Source organism: Hydra vulgaris, chromosome 08 (assembly GCF_038396675.1).
Source record: "Hydra vulgaris chromosome 08, alternate assembly HydraT2T_AEP".
Classification (NCBI taxonomy): domain Eukaryota; kingdom Metazoa; phylum Cnidaria; class Hydrozoa; order Anthoathecata; family Hydridae; genus Hydra; species Hydra vulgaris.
Window position 1 is genome coordinate 25829027 of NC_088927.1, and position 26958 is coordinate 25855984.

Genomic DNA, 26958 nt, shown 5'->3' on the forward strand with positions numbered 1-26958 from the left:
GAGATAAGATTCCCCAAAGGTTCTCAATTGGATTGAGATCTGGACTATATGCAAGCCATCTCATCACTTCGATGTTTTTGGATTCAAACCATGCCATAGTTTCTCTTGATTTATGAATGGGTGAATTGTCTTGTTGGAAAATGACTTGATCTTCCAAGTTATTTTCCAAAAAATCGATTAAGACATCTTCTAATAAATCTGTATAATTAATGGATTTCATTTTTGTTGATATAAAACATATCGATGTCTTTCCATTGATACAAAATGCTGCCCATGTCATTAATGATCCACCACCAAAATTGCGTGACAAACGAGGTGCATTGTTTTTTCGCAAATCATGCCAGTAATAGCTAAAACCATCTGGTCCATCAAGATTAAACTTCTTTTCGTCAGAAAATACGACATATTTCCACTTTTCTCCAAAATCCATATAGTTTCTGGCGAATTCAAGTCGTGCTTCTTTGTGTATTTGCTTTAAACATGGTTTTTTTAGTGGTTTTCGCCATTTAAATTATCAGATCTTGACAATATTTGTTGAACACGTCTAGGAGTGATTGTCAAACTTAATTTTGATATGATTTGACTCGCAGTTAACTTTTGTTTTGTTGCTAATTGTCGAATTTGTTCCACGTTCCTTTTCGTTATCTTGTAGTTTTTACGTATTTTTTGATTGACGCCATATACTGACCCAAGTTTCAAAAAGTTTCTAATCACCTTTTCAGATCGTCCAATTTTTCGTCCAATTTCTCTATTAGATAACCCAGAATCCTTATATGCTTTAATTAAACCTTTTTCATGGTCATTTAAAAATTTTCCATGTGCCATTTCACTAAAAATATGAAACATTGAATTTTAAATTTATGAAAAATATTTTTATAAGTCAATCATGAAATTACTTACAATTTAAATTGATTTTTTCAACACCAAAACTAAAAATTATATCTCAAATTTAATAAAACAGAACTGCGTCTATACAAATTTCGCACTCAAATAAATCAAATAACTAAATTTTTTTATATAAAGAAATTATAAAAACAATGATATCAATTATCTTTTAATTATCAATTAACAAACAATGGTATAAGTATATCACATACAGAAATTTCTTAATAAAACGTTTAATTAAGTCTCTATAATGAAAAATCTGATAAAAATTGTGTGCGGCTAAGAAAATTTTGTTCACTGTAGTACAAGTAATAATATAAAGTAAATACCTGAATATACAACATAACCTTATAGTCATTGATGAAACTTGTAACAATAGCTGATAACAATAATACTAATTATAACAATAATGATAATAATAACAATAACAACAACAACAACAACAACAACAACAACAACAACAACAACAACAACAACAACAACAACAACAACAACAACAACAACAACAACAATAATAATAATAATAATAATAATAATAATAGTGACAAAATGATAACAAAAATAATAAAAAGAGAATTTCATAAATAAGGACAATAACAGCATCAACATAAACTTAGTGAATAATGACAGCGGCAACAAACATTTAGTACGAAGTAGAGAATGGTTGAATTAAAAGAGATAAATAAATAGATAGATAAATAAAGAATGCCAAAATATTGGTACTAATATTAATAATACTAGAATGAAAAAAGTTTCAAAATGTTAAAAATATCAAATAAAAAACTGAAGGATCACGAATTGATATAGATAATAAAGAATTCCAATATTAATTTGTAGAAATATTTAATTGTATTTTTTTAACAAAAAATTAAAAAGCTTGATTTTGAATTCAGAGATTAAATTAAGAGATTTTAGATTAAGAGGTAGTTTGTTCCATAAGGTAATAGATTGATGTTTAATGGATTTATTTCCATATTTAGCAGAGTGGTGTTTTGGAATAACTAAGTTTAGGCTACTGATGGAGCGAAGAGGATAGTGACTATTTGTACTTGTAAAGAAATTGTTGAATGATAGGGGAAGGTTTTTGTGATGATAATTCCAGACAAATTGTCAGTTAAGGAATATCACAAGTTTGCTTAATTTTAATATATTGGAAATTAGGTATAGCACATTAGATTTAAAGTTATTGTACTGAAAATATATTATTTTCAAAGCTTTATTTTGGAGATGGGACAACCTTTAAATGATTTGCTTATGGGATTGTCCCCATACTCAACATGCATATCCTAGATGGGACCAAAAAGCATGATATATATTTAGCAGGGTTTTTAGATTTACATAATGACAGACTTTAGCTAGCATTCCATTAGATATACTGAGTTTTATTGCTAAGTCATTCAGATGGCCTTGAAAAGAAAGATTAGAATCAATTTTAATCCCAAGATATTTAATAGAGTCTAAAGGATAAATTTTTTGTCCGCTTAGCCTGAAACTTAAGTGCTTATTAATTGGTGCCAGATTGGATTTAAAGATAATCAGCTCTGTTTTGTTAGAATTGAAAGAAAGTTTATTCGAACGAAGCCACTGAAGATTTCCAAGATCATGATTAATATATTTGTTGATTTTTTTAAGTGATTTACTCATAATAAGACATGTAATGTTAAACGTCACTATGAAACAAAACATATGTGTTTTTCTGAAAAATACCCAATAAACTCATGTCATAGAAAAAATAAAATCGAGTTGCTTAAACCAATATTTAAAAAAATCAACAAATGAATATTTCATCTTCTAGTAAAGAATCAAACATTACAACAGAAGCAAGTTTTATTATAGCTTGGAACATTACAAAAAAGTAAACATCCTTACACCGATGGAGAGTTTGTGATCACAACAAAATCTTTTTGATGTGATCTCAGTTTTAGATCCTAATTATACTGAAAAAAGAATATCTGAGATTAATGTCGAAGTTGAAAATCATTTGTTAAATGACTTAAAAAATTGTGAAGCATTTAGTTTAGCATTGAATGAATCAACAGATATTCAAGATAAACCTCAACTGACAGTATTTGTTAGATATGTAAATCAGACGTACTTGTGAAAGAAGAGTTGCTAGATTTAGTGGAGATAAAAGACACAACTCGTGAAATTGATTTAAAGGTAGCCCTCGACACTGTTCTGGTGAAAGCCAATACTCTTAAGAACAAGCTTGTTAGTGTTGCTACAGATGGTGCTACAGCAATGGTTGGAAAACACATCGGGCTTATGGGTTTACTAAATAGTGATCCTACGCATCCAGAGTTTTTAGCAGCAAAACATATTAGTTTTCCAATCGTTTTTAAATCATTGCTGGAGATTGTAAATTATATTCGATATAATGCAAAAAATCACAGACAGTTTAAAAATTTCATTTGTGAATTTGACTTAACGTTTTACTGTGCTGTAAGGTGGCTTTCAAGTAGTGACGGTCTTTATAGGTTTGTAGAACTATTATAACCAATTAAATGTTTTTTGCTTGGAAAGCAAAAGAAATTTGAAACCTTTGACGATGTGAATTTTTTGCAAGATTTTTTATTTTTAACTGATGTAATGCAACATTTACAAAATCTGAATTTGTCGCTTCAGGGAAAATAAAAAAATATATTTGATCCTGCTCAGACTATATTTAGTTTTCAAAAAAAGTTGCTTTATTTCAGAAAGATCTTACCTTTAAAACTTTTTTCTTCCTTAAAATCATTTTCCTCAAATGAAGAAGATGATTCATAATACTAATCCTACAATTCAGTATGATGATCATAAGATTGAATCATACCGGGAAAAACTACAGAATTTATTCGAAGACTTTCAAAACAGGTTTAAAGATTTGTATGCTCTTAAATCATCATTAGCATTTTTAGTAAACCCTTTTTTAATTGATAATGTTAGTGATGGTTGTCCAATACCAGAAAATATACTTGAAGAAACATCTTAATTTGAAATAGAATTACTAGATCTCCAAGAAGATCAAAATCTTCAAATGCTGCATAAAACACTAGCTTTATTAGATTTTTGGAAAATGGTTCCTGTAGTTAAGTACCCTCAACTAAAAAGGATTAATATAAAACTTATTTCAATTTTTGGTTCAACATATACATGTGAATCTTTATTTTCGACTATGAAATTTGTTAAATCAAAGTATCGTGCCAATCTATCAAGTGAACATTTGTTACTGTTGCTTAAAATGTCAACTACAAGCTTGAAACCAGATTTAAAAAAAAACTTACCAGTAGTGTTGAAAATCTTAGTGCCTAATAAATTTGTAGTAAATTATGCAAGTTATTATACAAGAAGAATTTTCTAATGGTCTTTTATAAAAAATAATTGATGTTATAAAAAGATTTCTCTCTGTTGTGTCTTTTTTTGCTGAATGATTAAAACATTTTTTCAATTGTAAAAATAAAAGTAATTTGAACTTAATTGAAGTTCACTGAAGTTTTTTTTTTATTGTCTAGTCCAGAGGTCGGCAAATTGTGGGCCGCGGCCCAATTGTGGGCCTTTGCTACATTATTTGTGGGTCCCAAGCCACCTAACTGCATAATATACAAAGTAGTGTAGTTGTGAGCCTTTTAGTTGTTTTCCAGGCTGTAAAAATTATAAAGCCTCCTTATAAAATACTCCCTAACACCAGATCTTGTCATTTTAGACATAGTAAAAAAATAATTTTAATGCACTAACACTGTAGCACTTTAAGACTTCTAATAAGATCCTTATACTTAAAAGTTAAATCATGCTAAAAATTACTCTACAAAAATAAAAACATTCGAAAAGCATGTCAAAAATAATTAGAACATTCGAATTTGTTCAGATGAAGTAACTCAAACAACAATTTAATTAATTTAACGCTGATTTCGTATCAAATATACCAGTGGTAAAAGTTATCGTCTTTAGAATGTTTTTCGTACTTTTCTTGAATAAAAATACTACATTGTTTAGATTTTTTACAAAATAAGTATTATAAAAGAAATAGTCGGCAAATCTTTAATGTTTTAAAAAACCGGTTTTTTAAGACGCAATATTTGGAAATTGAATAACCAAAAATTACTCGAGTATAACTAGTTATCGAGTAACCGGTTATCGAGTTTGGATGCTTTGCTCAGAAGTTGCAACTCTGATAAATACACACATTAACTTGCAAAGATATGCCAGGTAAACATGAAGCGAAGCGTAAATATGCACGTCAGTGGAATGAAAAATGGGAGCTGATTTATTTCTTCACTGAGGGACCAAGTAACAATGCTCTATGTTTAATATGTAATGAGACTGTTAGTGAACTGAAAGGAACCAAGCTTGAAAGTCATTTCGTATCAAAACATGAATTGTACAATACTAAATATCCTCTTGATTCAAAAACCAGAAAAATAAAATGTCTAGCAGTGTTGATTGTGAAACTCGCGCCTCTAATATGGTGTCATGGATATTAGCAAAAAACCTGAAACCATTTACTGATGGTAAAATAATCAAAGAATGCATGATTGAAGCATCACAATTTCTTTTCCCAAATGATAAAAAAATTCATGACAAATTTCAAAGAATGCACTTGTCCGCGCGTACATTTACTCGAAAAATTGAGAAAATGGTTGTTAATGTTTATGAACAATTGTCAAACAATCTGTTAGAAGCTGAATTTGTGAGTATCGCTCTCGATGAGTCTACTGACCTTGTCGGTAAAGCACAACTCTGTGTTTATGCACGTTTTATCACTACGAATTGTTGTTTATTTGAAGAACTGCTTGGAATTGAACCACTGGAAACAACTACAACTGGACAAGACATTTATGACAAATTGTTCAAAATATTAAAAAATAGGAAAGTGCCTCAAAAAATATCTTCAGTTGTCACAGATGGCGCTCCTGCTATGATTGGAAGAATTCGAGGAGTTGTTACTTTGCTGAGAAATAGTGGTGAGTTTCCTAACAAATTTACGTCATATCACTGTGTGATACACCAGGAAGCACTGTGCGCTAAAGTTGCGACAATTGATGATGTAATGACAGCTGTAGTAAAAACAATCAATCATATACGTTCCAATGCACTCAAACGGCGTCAATTTTGAGCGCTAATGGAACAAAATGAAGATGAACATGGTGATCTTCTTCTTCATTCAGAGGTATATAGACAAAATATAACTAATTTACCATTACAATCAAAAATAAATGTTTGTCTATTTTTTTAAGGTTAGGTGGCTATCAAGAGGAAATATTCTTAACAGATTTAGGGAGTGTTTGCCAAGTGTACTGCAGTTCATGGTAACTCAAAAATTTTCATTCATTACAATGTCTATTGAAGAGTTTAAGTGTAAACTGGCTTTCTTTTGCGACATCACAGCACAATTCAATGTTCTGAATAAGAGATTACAAGGCCGCCGTGTGCTGGTTTGTGATTTGATCAACCACATCACTGTGATGAAGACAAAACTTAATTTGTACAAAACTCAATTTGCATCTGGTAGTTGTACTCATTTTCCTACTTTAAATAAATGTCAACCATCAAGGGAAATGTTATCGTCATTTTCATTAATAGTGACTGCTCTGTATGATCAATTTGAAAACAGATTTAATGAATTTGAAGACTTAAAAAAGCATATGGTTTTTTTGTGTTATCCATTTGACTTTAATATGAATGATATTAGTATTCTAAAGGACTTTGAAGAAGCTGATATTTTAAAAGCAGAGGATGAACTAATTAACTTTCAATGTGACGACGAGTTGAGAAGAAAGGCACCAAAAAAAGATGAAGATGGCACTTTTGGTGAAAATTTAATTATTTTCTGGCATGCTGTTATGAAGGAACGTTTTCCAGTTTTTAAAAAACATGCAAATAGACTTATCTGTATGTATGGCACTAATTACCAATGCGAACAAACATTCTCAGCCATGAAAATAATAAAAAATGTTTACAGAACAAGACTGACTGACACTCATTTGAATGACCTTGTGCTAGCTGCAACAACAAAATACTCACCAAATTTTTAATTGTGTTTTATGTGTTTTTTTTCTTAAGTATGTATTTTGTATTGATACAATTATTAGTTTTATAATCTAATTCTATACTATATTCTGTTATATAGGTAATATAACCTATTTATATATAATTTTTTTATTGCTGTGGGCCGCAACTAAAACAAGAATTTTGCAAGTGGGCCCCTTTGGAAATATGGTGCCGACCACTGGTCTAGTCGTTTATTTATTTGATATTTTATAGTTTTTAGTAATTTATTTAAGTAAGTTATTAAGTGGTTTTAAGCAAGTTCAATTCGAATAAAAGCAAGTTTAATTCAAATACATCAAAATAATTTTTTTTCTCAAGGCAACCTTTTTGTCTTTAGATTTTTATATCTTGCTTACAATTATTTTTATAAGGAAATTTATGGTTGTTGTAATTGTGTTAATTCAAAAAAAAAAAATTATGATTTAGAGATGCTTTCTCAATTTTTCTACAAATGGTTTTCTAGTGTTAATAAAAAGGATTCAAATTTTATGTAGCCAAGTTTATATTTAAAGAATAGCTTTTACTTTCTTTATTCTAAAAAAACTAAATACTAAATATAAATTGTGTACATACTATGTTTATTTATAAAAGTAAAAATTCCATTTAAAAAATCAAAACATTGATTTATAAAAAATCTAAATTTACATTCGCTAATTATTTTTTTTAAAGTTGGCATAGCAACATATTTATTGGGGCTCTTCGATACACGTCATTATTTATATGCGGCTCTCGTGTCTAAAATTCTGGCCAGCGCTGGTATATATTATAGCTTATTTGTTATAGGGTAAAGTGACCAAATTCGAGCCAGTGCACTATGGAGCAAAAGTATACAAATTTTGCACCAAAGTATTTGTGATAATTATTTTGTTTGTTTATGCCTGTAAATGTCATTACATAAACCCCATATTGGTTTTCATCAGAATATTTTTGTGGGTTGGTTCCTTTCTGCATAACTCCATCCAATTTTCAATTTTTTGATATGTTCTCAATAAAAAGTAAATGAAAAATAGTTTGGTTTTTTTATTATAGCATTAAGAATTATATTGTAAGATATTAAAAGTAGGTAGATATTGCAGTTATTTAATAATTGAAAAATATGCAAAATTTACTACTAAAAGTCCGTGTCTTCATATTGGTCAATAAGAAAACCTTCATTTAAATCCATGAAATTTGATTCCTCAGTTGTAGTGTCCCAGCTTCTTGTTCATAATTTTTATATAATAAGAAACTTTTGACAACTTCTGATATCCTTTTTATACTCACACCCAGTTTTGCTGAAGACATTATAGGGTCCGATGAATCTAATGCTCGACTAAATACATCGAGCAAATTACTTTTACGAGAACACTTTCGAGAATGATATCTTCAATTCTGCCTATAGTACTTATTACAAGGTTCAGCTCCCTCTTCACCAAAAAATTCAGGTGATAATGGTAGTGTCATAATAATGTTTCTTGAATGACAAAGAATATTATGAAGAGAGGCAGGCATGTTGAACCATTTATACTTACTAATAAATAAGGAATATGTATCTTGGCAGAAGAACCCAAATTTTTCAAAGTCCAAATGTTCGTGACAATTAAGGGCAGCAAGAATTGTGCTTAAATTGGATACAAGTTCATCTTCTAGTTCTAAAATTTTAGCGAGACCATGAGGTTTACTGAAAAGTCTTCGACATAAATTACCAGTTGTTATATTTCCCTGTCCGCCTTGACATGGTCTATCAATTTTGATTTTAAAGAAGTCCTCTACTTTATGTCGAACTCTGTACTTTTCTTCAGCTAAAGCTTTTTTATTTTCCTCACCTTTAACTTGCCATAATTCTAACCTTTTACTGTATGATAAATTAAGCAAGCAATTGAGAGTGTTGATGGTAGCATGCAAAGGCTGACAACCATAATTAAGGGACGAATTACCTTTTGGCTTAAATTGATCATAATCAAAGTTTAGCAAGTTGTTAAAATGCTTTGGTGTTGATTTACAAATGGGGCAGCTTTGGGAAGATTTATTGCCAAATAAAAAATTTAAAATTTTCCCATCAACTAAAGTCGGAAAGAATAACGATGATATATTAACTTCCAACTCTTCTCCAGTATTTGTTTGATATGGAGCCAAGCTTTTGATGTCCTCTTCAATTTGTTGAAAGGTTACGTTAACATGTTCCAATGTTTCTTTAGTAAATTCCAGGGACAGGGGGCGCACAAATCAAAAAGATTAAGGAGTAGGATTTTTCCATAAAATTTCTCCATCTAGCTTACTTCTTAGCTGTAATGGTGTCACGGTAACTGTAAATAATGAGTAATCATCTATTACTGAGCCAGATGATGACGCCTGGTGATATTCAATTTGACCAGTTGTTCTATCAGCACCGTATGCGAAGATCATTTCAGCATCAATAACACTTTTATTTACCTTCTTCATATAATTCACAACTTGATCTTCTTCTACAATCCTCGAAATTGTGTGACAAGATAATTTTATGATAAGAGTAATTTTATTGAAGTAGACCCTTTCACATCAGATGATTGGATTTCATCTGGACAACATTTCTTCTTTGCTTGAGAGACTTCAAAATATGTTGGAAGGATGTTGGCATTTTTACTTTTCATTTCAACTCGTAAATTTTGGTATGTATTTTTTGATAATGAATTACCAATAAGAAGATTTAATGCCTCATCTGTCATCATCTTAATTGGTTTCTGTGTACTGATTTTACTAAGAAGCTCCTCTGCATTATCAATATTATCGATGACTATCTTAATCAATTTTTTCAGGAATTTACATCCTTTTCTATGTGATGCTGTTTAAACAGCTTTTAGTAATACATAAATGCAGTCTTCAGAATCTTAGGCTCTTTAAGTTGCCGCCTGATTTTGCCTCATTTCGCACAATTCTTCTAATAATTTTGATGGTCGTCCTCTTTTTCTTAATGGTGATGTTTGGCATGGTTGAACAAAATACTCAGGAAAGTTAACAAATTGTTCAAAGTAATTGGGATTATCGCACATTAGATTTGTAGAATCATAATTCCTTAATCTCCAATGTCGTGAGAAATTACTTTTAAGATTATTCAAATCTTCTTTTAATGCAGTAATTTCGCTTTCAGTTATTTTTTTATTGTAAAATGATTCAATCTTTGTTATGCAATTTCAAAAGCTGATTTTATAATTTTCTTTAAGTAACAATTTTCCAAACTCAAATTTCAACAAACTGATTGCTACTGCATTTTCACTATTTTCGGTCATCATTAATGACTTTTATGAAATGCGCAATAAAAATTAATTATATGATCCTTTAATAAAATCAGTTTAGATGAATTTAAGTGATAATATATGTCACAAGATAAAGTTTACACCCCCCCTCAATTTGAGGGGGGTATAAACTTTATAAAGTCATTAAAGCCGATCAAAAAGAGATGATTGAATCAAATTTGAAATTTGTCGGTGAATATAAATAAAGTTTAAAATTAAAAAAAAATAACAAATTTGACTCATTGCCCTCCCATTTTGGGCTGAGGGAGGGGGTAACGTTTTGGGGTTTTTGTTGTTCCCTGTCTCCAATCACCGCAATTTTGTGCGCAGCATCCTCATTCCTTATATATATGAACATACTTAAATATAGAGTTTTCTTCATGTTTCAAAGTTACTTAGCTCAAACATCAAAAAAAGTTGTCTACGGCCTTGATAAGACGTTTTTGTAAAGTTCCATCATTCTGTTTGAAATTCTATAACTCTCAAACGGGGATTTTAAGGGGTATATAACCTTTACCTTTTTGAAACCCGGAGTATTCACCTTTCATTTGGTACCAAAATAGTTGATAATTTTTGATACTAAAAGGAATGCGGCTCTTGTAAAGCCAAAAATATGGTAATAATCCCAAATTCCGTATCTCCAAACATTTCGTAAAATGTTTTATACGTGGAGAAATATAGATCTGATCAGTTGCAATCGATTGCTAAGAATCGCATTTGTAACTATTGAATATGCGTTGTGGGAAAAGCTTCTACTTGTTTGCGCAAATTTTTTGCAAGAAATATTAGAAATTTTTTTTTTTTTTTTAATTAATAAATATCAATTTCAATAACCTACAATATTATTACCGTGAGAGATATTTTCAAAGTTCGTTTAGCTAAAAATTTCTGTAATCCCTAGTTAAAAAAAAAATCATACCTAAATTGAAAATTAAAAAATTGTGATTTTTGATTTTTGTGATCAATTTTTATTATTTTATGCCATAGTGCAGTGACCAAATTCCAGCCACATTTTAAATTATTTCTGTCTTGGTTTCTGCTTTATGTTTGTAATTGCGACTTTTTTGAGACTGGTATGAACTCAGCCAATAAAAAGAAAACATTATTTTAGTTGGCAGGTGTTTATAATAGAAGAAACATCATAACAAATATTTATCTCAAAAAAGTACTACTTTAGATTTAAAATATCATGTAAGCATCCAGTTAGAAGCTTAGAAACATTAAATATTTATTACTTAACGCAATGTTAATTATTTTAAAATATAAATATATTTCTTAAAAAGGCAATTTTAACTTTATAACTATGCTGAGTCATTTCTATAGATTGTATTTCTTAATTAAATGCACCTGGTAGATAGACCAAAATCAGGCCAGGTATAAACTTTCTTCCGGCCAAGGCCGAAATTAGGTTCACCAGTGTCTAAAAATAACTCATACTAGTAACATATTTATATTATTAGATTTTGTTCTTTTAATATAAGTACTTTATGTTACATGCGTGTCCTAAGAGTTATCAATCTTAAATATATGCATTTAATTAGTTAAATATTTATATAATATTTTTAAAATATGAGGTTGATGATTTAAAATAAACAAAAGCCTAAATAATTGAAAAATATTATATTTTTTCGTGCAGATTATTGCTTATAAATAAAATTATATTAAAAAAAAATGTTTAATTGAAAATTTTAATAATTTATAATATAAACTTTTAATTTTAGAATGGCTTATACTAAAAAAAAATATTGATAATAAGAAACAATGACATCCAACTCGAGGTAAATATGTGAAATATAAGGAGAAAGTGAATAGGATAATATAATATAATAATAATAAAAATATAAGGAGGATAGGATATAAATATAAGGAGAAATAATAATATAAATATAAGGAGGAAGCTACAAACAGTGTTATTAGTTCACCTAAATTGTCTGTTAGAGCTGCTACTAAATTTTTTAAAGTACCCCGAGCAACTTTGCAGAGCAGGATAAATGGAAAAGTTGAGATTGGTGCAAATGCTGGAAGAAAAAGTTTAATGCCACTTGATCTTGAAAAAAAATTACTCGATTTTTCAAACAATAGAGCTAGGATGGGCATTGGTTTTGGAGGAGAACATTTCATGGTATATGCTGGCAAGCTTCCCAAAAAATATGGATATTCTTTTAAGAATGGCAAACCATTTAATAAATGGTGACGACTACTTATAAATCGACATAACAAAAAAGTAACTCTTCGACAACCAGAGTCAACAGCATCAGTTCGTCATCAACTCATGAATCCGATAAAGGTGGCAAATTATTTTACCGCACTTAAAGAAGTTATTAAACACTGTCAGCTTGAAGTAATATGGAACATGGACGAGACAGGGCTGCACCTAGACTTTAAGGTGCACAAAATTGTTGCTGCAAAAGGTACTAAATATTTACATATTTAGAGAACAAGTGGAAATCGAGAAATGATTACCTTAATTGTTTGTGTGAATGCAGCAGGAAAAGCCTTACCACCTCATGTGATTCCAAAAGGGAAGACAGTAAAATTTCTTCAAAGTTTTCAAGTTCTAGATGCCCCTGAAGGAACCAAATGGAGTCCAAATGAATCTGGATGGACTAAACAAGGGATTGCAAAACTATGGTTTGAGCTTACATTTTTAAAAAACATTGGACCACAACGTCCACAATTTTTAATTTTGGATAGCCACTATTCCCACAATTTTGTAGAGTTAATAGATATGGCCATACAAAACCGAATTGAAATTGTTGAATTACCTGCTCGTACAAGCAAATGGCTTCAACCTTGCGATCGAAATGTATTTAAGCCATTCAAAGTTTCATATAATAAAGCAGCCCAGGACTTAATGTCTAATCACCCTGGGGTTATAATAATCAAGGCCAAAATTACAGGACTTTTAACCAAAGCCTGGAATAAAAGTATGGCAAAAGCTAATACTGAATCTGGCTTTAAATCATGTGGAATCTTTCCATATAATCATTCGATTATTCCAGCTGAAGCTTACTTGCCAAACTATGTGTATTCTGAAGACAAGTTTGTGACTAATTTCTTTGATCAAGTTAAAACAATTGATAATACAAAAACAGTTGAGCAGTCAATCAAACAACAGACAGCACAAAAGTGCCAGATATTGAGTTGGAACAACATCTAATTACCAACCCAAGATTTGCTAAAGCAAATGATCATGACTATTTAGCCGAACCAATAACCGTAGTAGAAATTCCAGAACATGGCAGTGATGGTTTAGTGGAACTGAGTATGAAAACGATAGAACCAAAAGCTGCAAGTAATAAAGCTGCATTTACTAGTATGTTTCAAGACAGCTTGAGTATTATGTCTGACTCTGAAATTGAACAGCCTATTGATCAGCATGAAATTGATGTTACATTTTTAAATCCTTTAGCTTCTGATTTTGTAAAAACTAGATCTTTTGCCATAAATTTCCCTTATAAAAATTCATCTTATTCAGAGATGGAGATAATGATATTTTGACATATTCAGATCCAAATTTTACAAAGAGCGAAAAAGTTAAGAATTCAGACAAGTTTTTTGTGCTTACTTCTACGGAAGCATTTGAGTCACATTTAAAGCAGATGCCAAAAAAAGCTCAAAATGAAACGGAAAAAGAAATGCGTAAATTAAAAAGACTACAAAACTTAAAAATAAAGGAAGCAAAGGTATTGTCAAAATATAATCCTAGAAAAAAACCGTTGCTATAAAGACAAACTAATAAAAGTATAAAAAAACTTTGTAATTTGATTATGTTGTTAAGAATTTTTGTTCTTAGTGTTAAAAAAAATCTTTTATAGAGCTCACTGGATTCTTTTTTTTTTTTAATGTGAATATTATATTCTATGCAAATCTTTTAAAACAGTAGTATAGATTATTACATTGACATTAATTATTACATTGACATTAACTATCTTGATTTCCACATAATACGTTCTTATTTAAAATATTAAACCTAGATTTGTGTTTTTTTTTATTTGTATTAAGAAAAAATTTACTTTTTTTTGTTACCAATATGTATACGGTTTTTTTTTCTTGCCCATGGAAAAGGTGGTGCAACTCCTGAAAACATTTTTTTTTTTAAGGTTTAGGCATCTTTATTAAGTTTAGGCAAGTTTATTTATTGATAAATGCTTAGTATTAGGATAAGCAATCATTTTCTAACTGATATTTAAGAACATGTTCATTTTAACTTTAAACTAAATAAACTTTAAACTAAATAAACAGTTTTAGCAAAATTGGACTAAAGTCCAATTTTGCTAAAACTGTTTTACTTATTGTTTATCTGTCAACCGGCTAAATTTGTAGGAATAAAAAAATTATTGATTCAATATTTTGTAATACAATTAATTTTTAAATATTTTAAATGCTAATCCATAAAAGTAGTGGTATAAAGCTTGTTTCTTATATTGACTGTAATCAGGTTCATTCCGCATACGCCTGGCTGAATTTTGATCATAGTTTGAAATTTGGTCAAAATTTGGTATTTTGGTCTAATTTATATACTTTTTGTTACCGTTGTTTCTTCAAACAATTTTCATTTATAATAATTGCTGTAATTATATACTAAATGCTGAAAGATTTATCTCTCTAGAAATGTATAATTTTCATATAAACTTTTTTGTTAATATGTCTGTAGAAACAATTTTGGTCACTTTACTCTAAAAGTAAATTTATTTGTTTACGCTTGCTTTGATTGGATACCATTTTTTAATTTTTTTTTTATTTAATAGAAAATTTCTCTAATAGGAATTTTACAGAAGGATTGAGTAGGGTTAGATTTTGGCATTAATAGCCTTACGATAACTTACTTTACTCCTGCCATTAACCAAACGGAGACATAAGAATACGGGTTTATTTTATTGCTGGTGTTAAAAACTGCTGTTTTACTTTTAATCAACAGATAGCTTATTGCAGGGTTTAACGAAGAGGTGTGAATACGGCTGCAGGATGTTAAAAAAGCGTCAAAAAAACGGATTTTTTGTGTGCTTAAATACTTTCAAAAACAATTGTGCTATCAAAATAATATCAAAACTTGTCAAGGAATCTAAAAGAGCTTTCGCTCTGAAACAGACATCATTATTGAACTATTTTCAAGATCTATCACATCATCAAACTTATTAAAATTAACAACTTTATCACATTGAGACAATCCAAGTTAATTTTTTTACCAACATTTTTGTCAAAAACGTAGTAAAGTTTCAACATTATTGTCAAAACCCACGCCATAATTATTGCACTGAGGCTGCCGTAATTGTAGTTATATATTAGTTTACCCGCGACACCTTGTCCTTGCAGAGTAGGGTGTCTAAAAAAAAAATTTTTGGTTAGAAATATATTCTGGTTATATGCATAGAAATAAGCAATTTTACCAAATTTAAGGGTTTGTAGACCCTTAGAAGTATTAGTGGTAAAAACTGAAAAACAGGCATTTTTGAATTTTTTATATGGTTTTTCACCTAAATGATAACATATCTATCTCTTTCTCATTTATTTATTTTGAATTTATAAATAAGCAAGTATTTTAATAACATATAGAATAGATAAAACATATTATTAAAAGCAATATAGTAATAAAGTTTATGTTTTTTAGATATATAAATGTAAATATGAAAATAAACAATAAACGATGGAGAAAAACAAGCTTTAAAAAAAGAAAATTTGATAATGTGGAAAAAAAAATTAAAAACGTGGTAGAAAACCCAAGGAGACCATTGTATTTTTTGAACAGACCAATTTTAGAGCTTCCCAAATACCAGCTACCAATAAACGGTGGCATTTTAATGATATATTGCCATATTATTTCCTCAAAGCAGCTAAGATATAAGTCAACAAAATCAAATATTTGTTGCTCCACGCAGAAAGGAGGGTATAAACTAATATATCAACTCCCTGGTGCAAAATGTGATACAAGTATTAAAGATTGTCTTGTCAAAGAAGTAGTAAATATCTGGTCCAGAGCGAGATTTCAAAGAGACTTCTTGATGAAAAGTTCGACCATTAGAGATAAGATTGAAAAGCTCAACAAAAAATGAAGAAAGCAAATAGATCTCAAAAAGTAAGAATTTCTTATTTTGTTACAATAAGTATATATTTTTAAATTTTAGCATCTTTTAAAGTTATAAACGTGTTAATTATGTCTTTGTTGTTTGTTTTTACATTTTTCTATATTAGATTGAACTTCTCTTCAAAAGAAACTCTTTCGATTCTCGAAACAATCAATAAAAAAACTTCAAATGAACTTTTTGACATAGGCTGCAAATTATTGTAATGAAAATCAAAACAGACCGCAATCGAACTCCTGATGCCATTAAAGAGGACATTGAATTCCTAATTGACCAAAAGTCTATTAGAAAAATGGCTTAAACTGAGGGTATTGAAATGATTTATCGGAAGAGAATTGAACGTAGAAATGAGTTAGATAAAAAACTTCTTTGGTTTTTTTATACTTATTAAAGTATAAAATTTTTTGAAAGAAAATGGTAATCTATACCTAACACTTCCTAAAGGATTGGAGACCTAAAGTTTTCTTTTTTCTTTTTTTTAAGGTATATAACCAGGATGTGTTTTGAACCTTTTAGCAAAAAAGCTAAGAATTCAGACAAGTTTTTTGTGCTTACTTCTACGGAAGCATTTGAGTCACATTTAAAGCAGATGCCAAAAAAAGCTCAAAATGAAACGGAAAAAGAAATGCGTAAATTAAAAAGACTACAAAACTTAAAAATAAAGGAAGCAAAGGTATTGTCAAAATGTAATCCTAGAAAAAACCCGTTGCTATAAAGACGAACTAATAAAGGTATAAAAAAACTTTGTAATTTGATTACGTTGTTAAGGAATTTTTGTTCTTAGTGTTAAAAAAAATCTTTTATTGAGCTCACTGGATTCTTTTTTTTTTAATGTGAATATTATATTCTATGCAAATCTTTCAAAACAGTAGTATAGATTATTGCATTGACATTAATTATTACATTGACATTAATTATCTTGATTTCAACATAATAGGTTCTTATTTAAAATATTAAACCTAGATTTGTGTTTTGTAACGTTTATTAAATAACGTTTATTAAATAAAGCGAGTACCATTACTTTTTCCATTTTTATTTTCTATTGAATTTAATATTTTTATTCAATTTTAACTGCCTCGTAGTCAATCCATTAACACTATTTAACAATTAGAAGTTTTTATTAAATAAAGTTATTATATAATATATAAAAGTATTGGGGTATTTATCGGAGAAAAACACGCATACCTTTTGGTAGTCCTTTTTGCTAAATGGTTTTAAAGAAAGATTATAAAAAGTCATTTTCTTTTGAAAAAATTGATGTTTGCACACTCCCTTTGCAAACTTTGTAAACACAAATCTAATTGGTTTCTATAAAAAGAAAACTCATACAAAAATAAAATATATGGAATGTGATAAACATGAAGGTCTTGTTGAGGGTTGGATTTAAGTTGAGGGAAAACTCAAACACAATTATTTTATTTATAGAACACTATATATTCAAGTGCTATATGAATGAAACAAACAATATATATATATATATATATATATATATATATATATATATATATATATATATATATATATATATATATATATATATATATATATATATATATATATATAAATTAAAATAATTATGTTACATTATATACATAAGCTTATTACAACCATGAGATAAAATAATTGTATATAGAACTAAATTTTAAAAATATGAACATACTCACTCTACATACATTTTCTTATACGTGTAAAAGTGGAATATTGGTATGTGATAACAATAAACATAAACAATTAGGTTTAATTATGTTGAAATAATGTAAGAGACTATTTGCCAGATAATACTACCATGACTACGTAATGCAGAGTACTACTACTCAAAAGATCCCACACACCATAAATAGCGCCATTACTACTTTATTGAATAAATTCCATATTTGTAATTTTTCTCGATTGTTCTTATTCATTTTTCATAATGACTCATTTTGTCTTATGATTTTTTGAACATGCTTATCAACAGTCATAAAGTCAGTTGCAGAATTATTTTTCCATTTAGATTTTGCTATTACTATTGGTAAACCAGTCTTTTTTATATTAGATGTTTAACGCATTTAAATCATTTTCAATCTCTGTTTGTTCAGATATGGCAGCATCAATGCTTAGTTGAATAGCTTTTTTCACTTCTTTTAGGGTCACAATATCATAGTTGAATTTATGTCTGAAAAAAAAACAAGAAAAAAACAACAGTAAAATAGTATTAGATTTAAACTAACTTTTAAAAATGCTTACTCCAGTGCTTTAATAAGTTAACAATAAAATCAAAATTAATAAAAGTAGTTTTATGCACATTTATGTAAAATTGTGAAAAAAAATTAACAATAATAATGAATTATCATCACCAACGAACAATTATAAAAAAAATATTTTGTGTGTATATATGCTTATTGCTAATAAAAAAATATGTTTAAGAGATTAGCAGTTGGATAAGAAAAATTGTTAATAGTTATCGCTAACTGTAGTAATTTTTAATAAATTTTGCTTATTGTGTATTTTATTAATTTAGAAAGGAAATTACTAACATTTTGTTGCATTTAGTTTAGAAAATTCTTTAAGACTTTGCCACAAATTTTTAAAATGTAATTGTAGCTAAATTATTTAATTCTAAAATGATTGATTGAAGGTAGGTATGGTGTCATTTTGTTTTATGGTTTGCCGATTCGGAGTAAGTTTTTCTTTTGCCACATGTGTAAAAATAAAACACGCAAAGTAAACAAAACTGTAAGTGTACTATACCAAGTGTACTATACCAATCTGTTTGGGCTGCCATTTCTACAATCTCATTGTGTTACAATCTTTTTGTTCCACGAATACATAAGATTGATTGAAGAATGACACAATTATGATGACTAAACTGAATGATATTATATGCTTTTAACATTTACTTATAGTATTACTTATACTAATAGTTTAAGTAATACTATAAGTAAATGTCAAAAGCATATAATATGATTCAGACTAAGAGTAAAGTAAAAATAGTAATACTGTAAGTAAATTTTACTTTAACCATGCTACCCCAGAGGGCATCTATAAAGGGTATCTTTATTTACAAAGAAAGATACCCTAAGATTTATTATTGAGTAAAAGTTAGGTAATTTAATGAATTAAAGAAATATATAAAAATTTAATTAATATGTTAAATTTATATTATTAATAATAATTATTAAATATGCAATATTTAAAAACTAAGTATACAATAATACAAACTTTTTTTGAATCAGGAAAATAATTAGTTGAATAAAAAAGTTTTCATTAAATTGTGCTATAGAAAAATATTGGCAGGAATGTTATGCAAAAGTTGTTTGAATTAAATAATTACTAATTTTTTTAATACTTTATCTTGAACTAAAATTTTTCAGATTTAATAAAAGTTTAATTTAAAATTTATTAACAAAATTACACTTTCTACCCTACCAAACGTAGGATATAATATCAATATTTAAATTTTTTCGCATCAATTCATAACTTAACGCTTACAATAATATAGTTTAAAAATCTATAATGGTTTCTGTCATCTTTTTGATTGAAAAAATAACCAACTAACAAACTCTTATATAGCCTTCATCCACGATAAATCATACGAACTGAAAATTTCCACATGGATTCCTAATATATAAATCTACAATTCCAGTCTACAACATGTATCTTTTTTTAAGTGATGCCATAAATATATTTGTATTTTGTAAAAAAAACAGACATTGTGATGGTTATTTTGCTTGAAACTACTATATAACTCTAATTTGACATATAGTTGTAAACTGGAATTTGAGATCCACTTACAAGCTGTCTTTCTAAGCAATTGTATTGATACTTTAGCTAGTCGTCATGTTGTCTATCAAGCTGATTACTTCAAGAAATAAAAGTTTTTTAAATAAAGCGAATTTTAATATCTTTATAACTTTTAGCGAGCAAATTATATTTAAAAAATCGAATGAAAAATGTTTAAACTTCGTTTTTTGATTAAAAAAATATAATTAAACAACGTATTTAATGATTGAGTTTATAATAAATAATAAAATAGTTTGTTTAGCTTTTTTCCAATTGTAAAAGCCACTTTTGACAAATACGTTGTCGTAATCGGTTGAAAACAACTTGCAAACATAAAAAAATACACATCCAGTGGATTCAGAAAACATTAACCATTTTCGGTCACACTTTTCGCCATTATTCATCACTTTTTGAAAATATTTAACCGAATAATATCTGTACTGGTTTTTGAACATCCGCTTCGAAGATTCGAAAATAGAGTCTTTATTTTGAAAAAAAGCATACCCCTTGTTTAAATACTTCATGCGTTCATTTTCCTTTAATTGAAATGGCTATAAAGCAGGGTCTTCGCGTAGAATGGTATCTAGGAAAAAAAGTCATGATAATTAAGCCTAATAAAAAAATAAGTGACAATTTATAGAATAAAAATATTAACTGCCTTAAAAGTATATTGTTTGTTTAGCAGATGTTAGAGGTGTCATTAAAGATAGTAAAAATTGGAGTACCTGAGTCAAGCTCATTATTATGCATTGTAGATTCAACACTTTCAACTTCTTGAATTTCATTTGAAGGACCTTGGCAAGCTACCTCATTTTCCGCGTTATTGTTTTCATCTTTTCTTTCATTGTTTTTATTATTATCTACAGTTTGTGGAAATTGCATATTAGTTTGGTTAGATGAAAAAAATTTGTCATTTTCGGAAGTTTAGCTACCATTTCCTCTCTCACTTCTTCTCTCACTCTTCAATCTTCTTTTAGAAGCTCCACTTTCATATTTTCTTAGCATTTTAATTATAACTGTATAACCGGAAAAGTGTTAAACTGTTCTTTTTTTCTCTTTCACGAATTTAGCGCTTCAGCTATTAAATGCACAAGAACTCTTTTGTGCGGAAGTACAAAAGAATTGTAGAATTGCAATCGTTAATGCATTTTCAATAACAATATAATTATTCAAGTCATTAATAATTTTCCGAAGGGAATTGTTTTTGTAGCAATTTGTACAATTATTGCTATAAGGCGCTGTTGTTTTTTTTGTTCAATTATTGCTATAATTGTTCAATTATTGCTATAAGGCGCTGCTACCAATCTAGTAATTTTTTTTTTGTAGAAGTAGTTGCGCTCCTTCGTTTTCAAAGACCGGAAAAAATATATAATGCAGCGTTTTTGTTGACAGTTATTTTATTTTTGTGCTTTTGTTTTCAGACAATTTAGTAAATTTAACTTCGGCTCTTTTAAGTTAATAAAAGATTTAATTTTCAGAGTTAATAAAAAATTATTTACTTTGAATTGGGGCCCCTAAAATGGTGGGGCCCGGGGCTATAGCCCCCAACCTTGATCCGCCACTGTATATATATATATATATATATATATATATATATATATATATATATATATATATATATATATATATATATATATATATATATATATATATATATATATATATACACAGTGTCGGATTGAGAGCGTATGGGGCCTCTAGGCACATTATCTTTGGGGCCCCCCTTATACACAATACATGCAAATATTTTTGTTCTACCCACTACCACTACTCATTTAAAAATGTTAAAAGTAAAACAAGAAAATTGCTAAATATTGTCCTTTATTTTTAAACAGAGGTACAGAGTAGGCTTACATTTACACTCAGAAAAACAAATTATTCATAAACTATATAAAGAATTTGGTTTTTTTATGTATCTACTTTTCTTTCTTTTGCCGCGACAAATTTAGAAATCAATTCTGCATAACTTAATTCTTTTACAAAATCATGTTCAATGCATATATAATGCTTTTGAGCATTATGCATTCAATATGTTCAATGCATATATAAAGCTTTTAAGCATTAAGCATTCAATCGATCTTGGCACATAACAGAACGCTTTTGATTTTTAATATGCGCTAACTTCGAAAACGATCTTTCACCTTCGAAAATGATCTTTCGCCTTCGCAGACGCCACGCGCTATTGTTAAATATATCCTAAAAGCAATAGAACTTTTCGCGGTTGCGAAATGCATCTTGGGTAATCAGGGCAAACAAACAACAAAGTTCGTTTTTTTAAATCAAGGGCTGAAGACCTACTTCCTATTATTTTAATTATCTAGCGCTTAGATTTATGGTTTGATGTTTTATGTTGTGAATTTTTTATTATTATATATAAATATAATATAATTATAAAATGCCAAACTACCGTTGCTGTGTTGCTGGTTGTAATAACGATTCTAAGTATCCGGATAGGTTACTCAAAAGAAGTCAAGTAACAGAGCTAAAATTTCATTATTTTCCTAAAAACTCTGAAAAAAGACATCAGTGAGTAAATCAAGTTGGAAAAGGTTTATTAAATTTTACAGTTTCTGATAATAAAGTGGTTTGCTCTAATCATTTTGAGTTTGGAAAACCTACTTTTGCTTCACCTATTCCAACTTTGTATTTGAATATTCGTAGTGCATATAAGGAATCTCCTACAAAAAGAAGAAAACTTAAAAAATTGGATCTTATTGTGGAATCATATTCAAACAGTTTCTCTACAAGTTTAGCTATAGAAAGTGAAATTTGTGATAAATCTATTCAGTGTAATGAACCAATATGAGGATCAATGATTTTTGCTAATTTAACTTGAGATTCTGATGTTCAATTTTTTACTGGCCTAGCAAATTCAAATATCTTTGAAATGTTATTTTCTTATTTGCAGAGGAAAGGAAATATAATACACTACTGGAAGGGTAAGAAAAATACAACTAAAGACTTATCTTTGCCAAGAGATTTAAAAACAATATCATTAAAATCTCTAACATTGCAGCAATTTCTTCTTGTAATGATGTGTTTACGCTTAGCTCTTTTAACTGAAGATCTTGCTCATCGTTTTATGATTTCTACTTCTGTAGTCAGTTCAGTATTTATAACATGGATAAAACTATTTTCTCTTGAGTTAAAATGGATTATACATTTTCCAAACAGAAATGTTATAAAAAGAAATTTACCAACCATGTTCAGAAAGTACTATCCAAAATGCTCTGTAATAATTGATTGTTCTGAACTCTTTATTGAAACACCGTCTAGTTTGGAGATAGCTGCAGCTTGTTGGTCAAATTATAAACACCATTATACTGTAAAATGTTTAGTTGGAATAACACTCAATGGTGCAGTTTCTTTTTTGTCTAATTGTTATGGTGGCAGAGCTAGTGATGTTTTCATAGTTAAAGATTGCGGATTTTTGAAGTATTTACAACCTGGTGATCAAGTTATTGCAGATAGAGGTTTCAAAATTAAAGATCTTCTAGCATTTTACCAGTGTTACATAGCTATTCCCCCATCAAAACATACAAATTTTCAGATGACATATAATGATGTACAGGAAACTTTAAAAATTGCAAATGTTAGAATTTATGTTGAGCAATCCAAAGGGCGTATGAAAAACTTTCGCATATTAAAAAATGAAATGCCAGTCACATTGTTGCCCTTATGTGATAATATTATTACAGTATGTGCCACATTAACAAACTTTATGCCCCCACTTTGCATTGATGAAAACAAAGCATAAGTTGTTTTAAATAATTAAAAACAAAAACATTAACTTTTTCTTCTAAATAAAATTTTTTACAGAAGTATGTGTATATGCGAACATGATGAACCTATATCTCTCTATCTATCTATCTATCTATATATATGTGTGTATATATATATATATATATATATATATATATATACTATATATATATATATATATATATATATATATATATATATGTATATATTAATTTAGTCTTCTTTTTTTTGTGTGAACTACTTTGTTTCATTTTTTTATGGGTATGTTGCATACAAAAATTTTAATTTTATCTTTGATTTTTTTTTATATAGAGTTTAAACTAAATAAGGAGGTGCCTTATTAATTAATAAACTTTTTAAATCTTCTAAATTAATAGTTTGTTACTGAAAATCTCATAAAAAGATAAATTTTTTATTATATAATGTTTAAATAATACACTTTTTATCTCCATAACTATATAAAAATGTCTATAAATCAATATTTAAGTACTTTTTAGTTATTGGCAAAGTATGCAAATAAATCTATCATTTAATATTGTCTTTTTATTGATTCCACAGCATTCCCAATGAAACCAGAGACCGCAAATATCGCATTCAATACTGTTATCTTTTTCAGTATCAAATTCATTTTCATTTAAGCATGGCTTGTTACGCAATAAACATGTATATAAATGTACAAATCCAAGTTTTAAAAAACAGAATTAAACTTGGAAGCACTCTTTGCCAATGATCTTCATCAAACGTGATTTTGTTTACTATAACATCTTTCTTTGTATAGACTACAAAATATGTTGAGTTATAACCAGTGATTGCCATTTGGCCAATTATTTGGGTGTAGTATTTGTGATTTTTTTAAACATGACTTTGTTGTCAACCATCTCCAAGAAGTCAATTTTTTTCCACGAAATACTTATTTCTTCGTCACGAATACTGAACGGGCATTTATATTCTACACAAGCTTTTAGGCAACACTGACATCGAAAAATGTTGTCCAGAGAAGCGCCAAGATATGGTTGTGGTTTATGCAAAAATAAACCACATATTATTAATTTCGGGTTTTGATGTTTTATCCCCTCAGTTGACATAAATGCTTTAGCTGCGTTTTTCTCGTTTTCTTTACCCCATTTGATAGATGCTACATTTTTTATTTCAACAGGTTCGACAATAGCCTTAAGAAGTGGTGCAACTCTGCATTTAACGTCTTTTTCGCGGTTTCTTAAAAAAGATGTAACCATTTTGTGTACGGAATAAAAGCATGATGATGTTATTCGTCCTCTGCGTTGTTCTCGCCATTGCTTTGAGTGTGATTGGTTTCTTGTAGCATTTTCTAATTCTTGTAGTTGATGGTCATTAAACGTAATCGTATCAAGAAATCTATCAGTCACACTACGTGGATCCGTCGGCAAAAAACTTAGTGCTGCAAAAGCTATTTCTGTTATTGGGAGTGGGACATCACATTCTGGAGGAAGAGTAAACATTGTATTTAAAACGGCGTTAGGGAGAACTGTTTTGACATTTAATAAAAAAGAATTTTTATCAGCATCCGTAACTTCACGCATTTCTTCTGGTCCCGGATCAAAATCTCTTTTGTCTTTACACATCAAATAAGTTTTATGTGACTTACCACTTTTGTGTTGAACAATGTTCATATCTTTTAGCATAATTGGTTGAACTTCTTTGTATGGAGCATTCCAGTTACAAACATTGTCAGTACAAGTAGGAGTGGTAATACCTTTAGTGTTTGCAAACTTTATTTATAACATTTATAACATATTTATAACATTTTATAACATCATATATAACATTTTTTAACTCTATTTATAACATTTTCATTTTATTATTTTTTAAAAGCAAATTATTATTATTTAATAGAAATGGTTTATTCAAATCATACTTATTATTTAAAAATAGAGCTTAAGGTTTTTTTTTTATATATAATAAACTCAATTAATCCCGAAATAAACCTTTTTCTTTTTTGTTTCTGTCAAAAATCTTTTCAACTATAACTTTATTGAAAGAAGGAAAATGATCCTTTTGCGTCCAAATTTATAGAGCTTAATTTCGAGACTGTTGCGTTAATATAACACTAAAGTAAAAATTTTCAAAACAAAATAACAATTAGATATGGATGCAATGCAAACTGGCGATGAAACTAAAGTTGAAACTCTTGAGAATTATATAGAAATGTCAAGCGGAGAGCTACAGTTTTATCTCAATCTTGATATGCTTACGTTTAATGACCATCAACTACAAGAATTAGAAAAAGCTACAAGAAACCAATCACACTCAAAGCAATGGCGGAAACAACGCAGAGGACGAATAACATCATCATGCTTTTATTCCGTACACAAAATGGTTACATCTTTTTTAAGAAACCGCGAAAAAGACGTTAAATGCAGAGTTGCACCACTTCTTAAGGTGGTAGACCACTATTAAAAATCGAAAAAATCATTATTTCAATTTTAAAGTTTTTAAGTAATATAATAATCGTAGATTACAAATTTCATATTAGTTTTATATATAAATAAAGCTAAACCTATCAAAAATCAGTTTTTAATAATGCGGTTTAGGCATTTTCATAAATTTGTCCTTAGCAACGGATTGTTTATTCCGTTGCTATGTAGCTAAAAAGGAAGTTATCCCACAAAATACCATAAAAATTAGGACAAAAAAACTTTATTTGTGGTAACTGCTACTCTAAAACTACTTTTTGTTTATTATTAAATGCTTTTGGTGCAGTGTATTACATGGTTTTTAACGGATTTCTTCAGTAAATGTCTAATTACTTTTCAACAACCACAACTTTCTTCGGCTAATTTTCTGTCTTTTATACTTTGGTTAAATGATAACAAAAATAATGGGAAATAAAGATAAAAGAAATAAAATAAGGTATAGCAAGAAACGTAGACTCTTCAGAGGAAACCAACATAAATCATCAAACGTTGTAGTTGAAAAAAATCTATCTAATTTAGAAGAATTACAATTCAAATGTAGCTCTGCAAAAAAATGAAAATATTGTCATCCTGTTGCAGTAGTAAATCTTCCGTCGATATTGTAAATAATGATTTTGTAAATAAAAATAATCTTTCTGCTATTGATGATCAGTCCAATGACTGCTATATTTTTATGTACACTAACATTTTAGAAGAAATAATTATTGCCACAGGCTACTGTCTAAAATGTTCTGC

General features: G+C 28.6%; 3 protein-coding genes across 3 annotated transcripts; all 3 read left to right on the forward strand.

The window, feature by feature from the left end:
• The first annotated feature begins 5287 nt into the window (after nucleotides 1-5287).
• Nucleotides 5288-5977, forward strand: LOC136083167 (general transcription factor II-I repeat domain-containing protein 2A-like). The gene has a single exon (XM_065802573.1). It carries the CDS (start codon nucleotides 5288-5290, stop codon nucleotides 5975-5977), a length of 690 nt encoding a protein of 229 aa, XP_065658645.1.
• Nucleotides 5978-5983: 6 nt separating this feature from the next.
• Nucleotides 5984-6896, forward strand: LOC136083168 (general transcription factor II-I repeat domain-containing protein 2-like). The gene is made up of 2 exons (XM_065802574.1): nucleotides 5984-6031; nucleotides 6099-6896. The coding sequence occupies exons 1-2, from the start codon at nucleotides 5984-5986 to the stop codon at nucleotides 6894-6896; spliced, it is 846 nt and encodes a 281-aa protein (XP_065658646.1).
• Nucleotides 6897-22895: 15999 nt separating this feature from the next.
• On the forward strand, nucleotides 22896-23765 carry LOC136083169 (uncharacterized). The gene has a single exon (XM_065802575.1). The coding sequence runs from the start codon at nucleotides 22896-22898 to the stop codon at nucleotides 23763-23765; it is 870 nt and encodes a 289-aa protein (XP_065658647.1).
• The last annotated feature ends 3193 nt before the right edge of the window (nucleotides 23766-26958 follow it).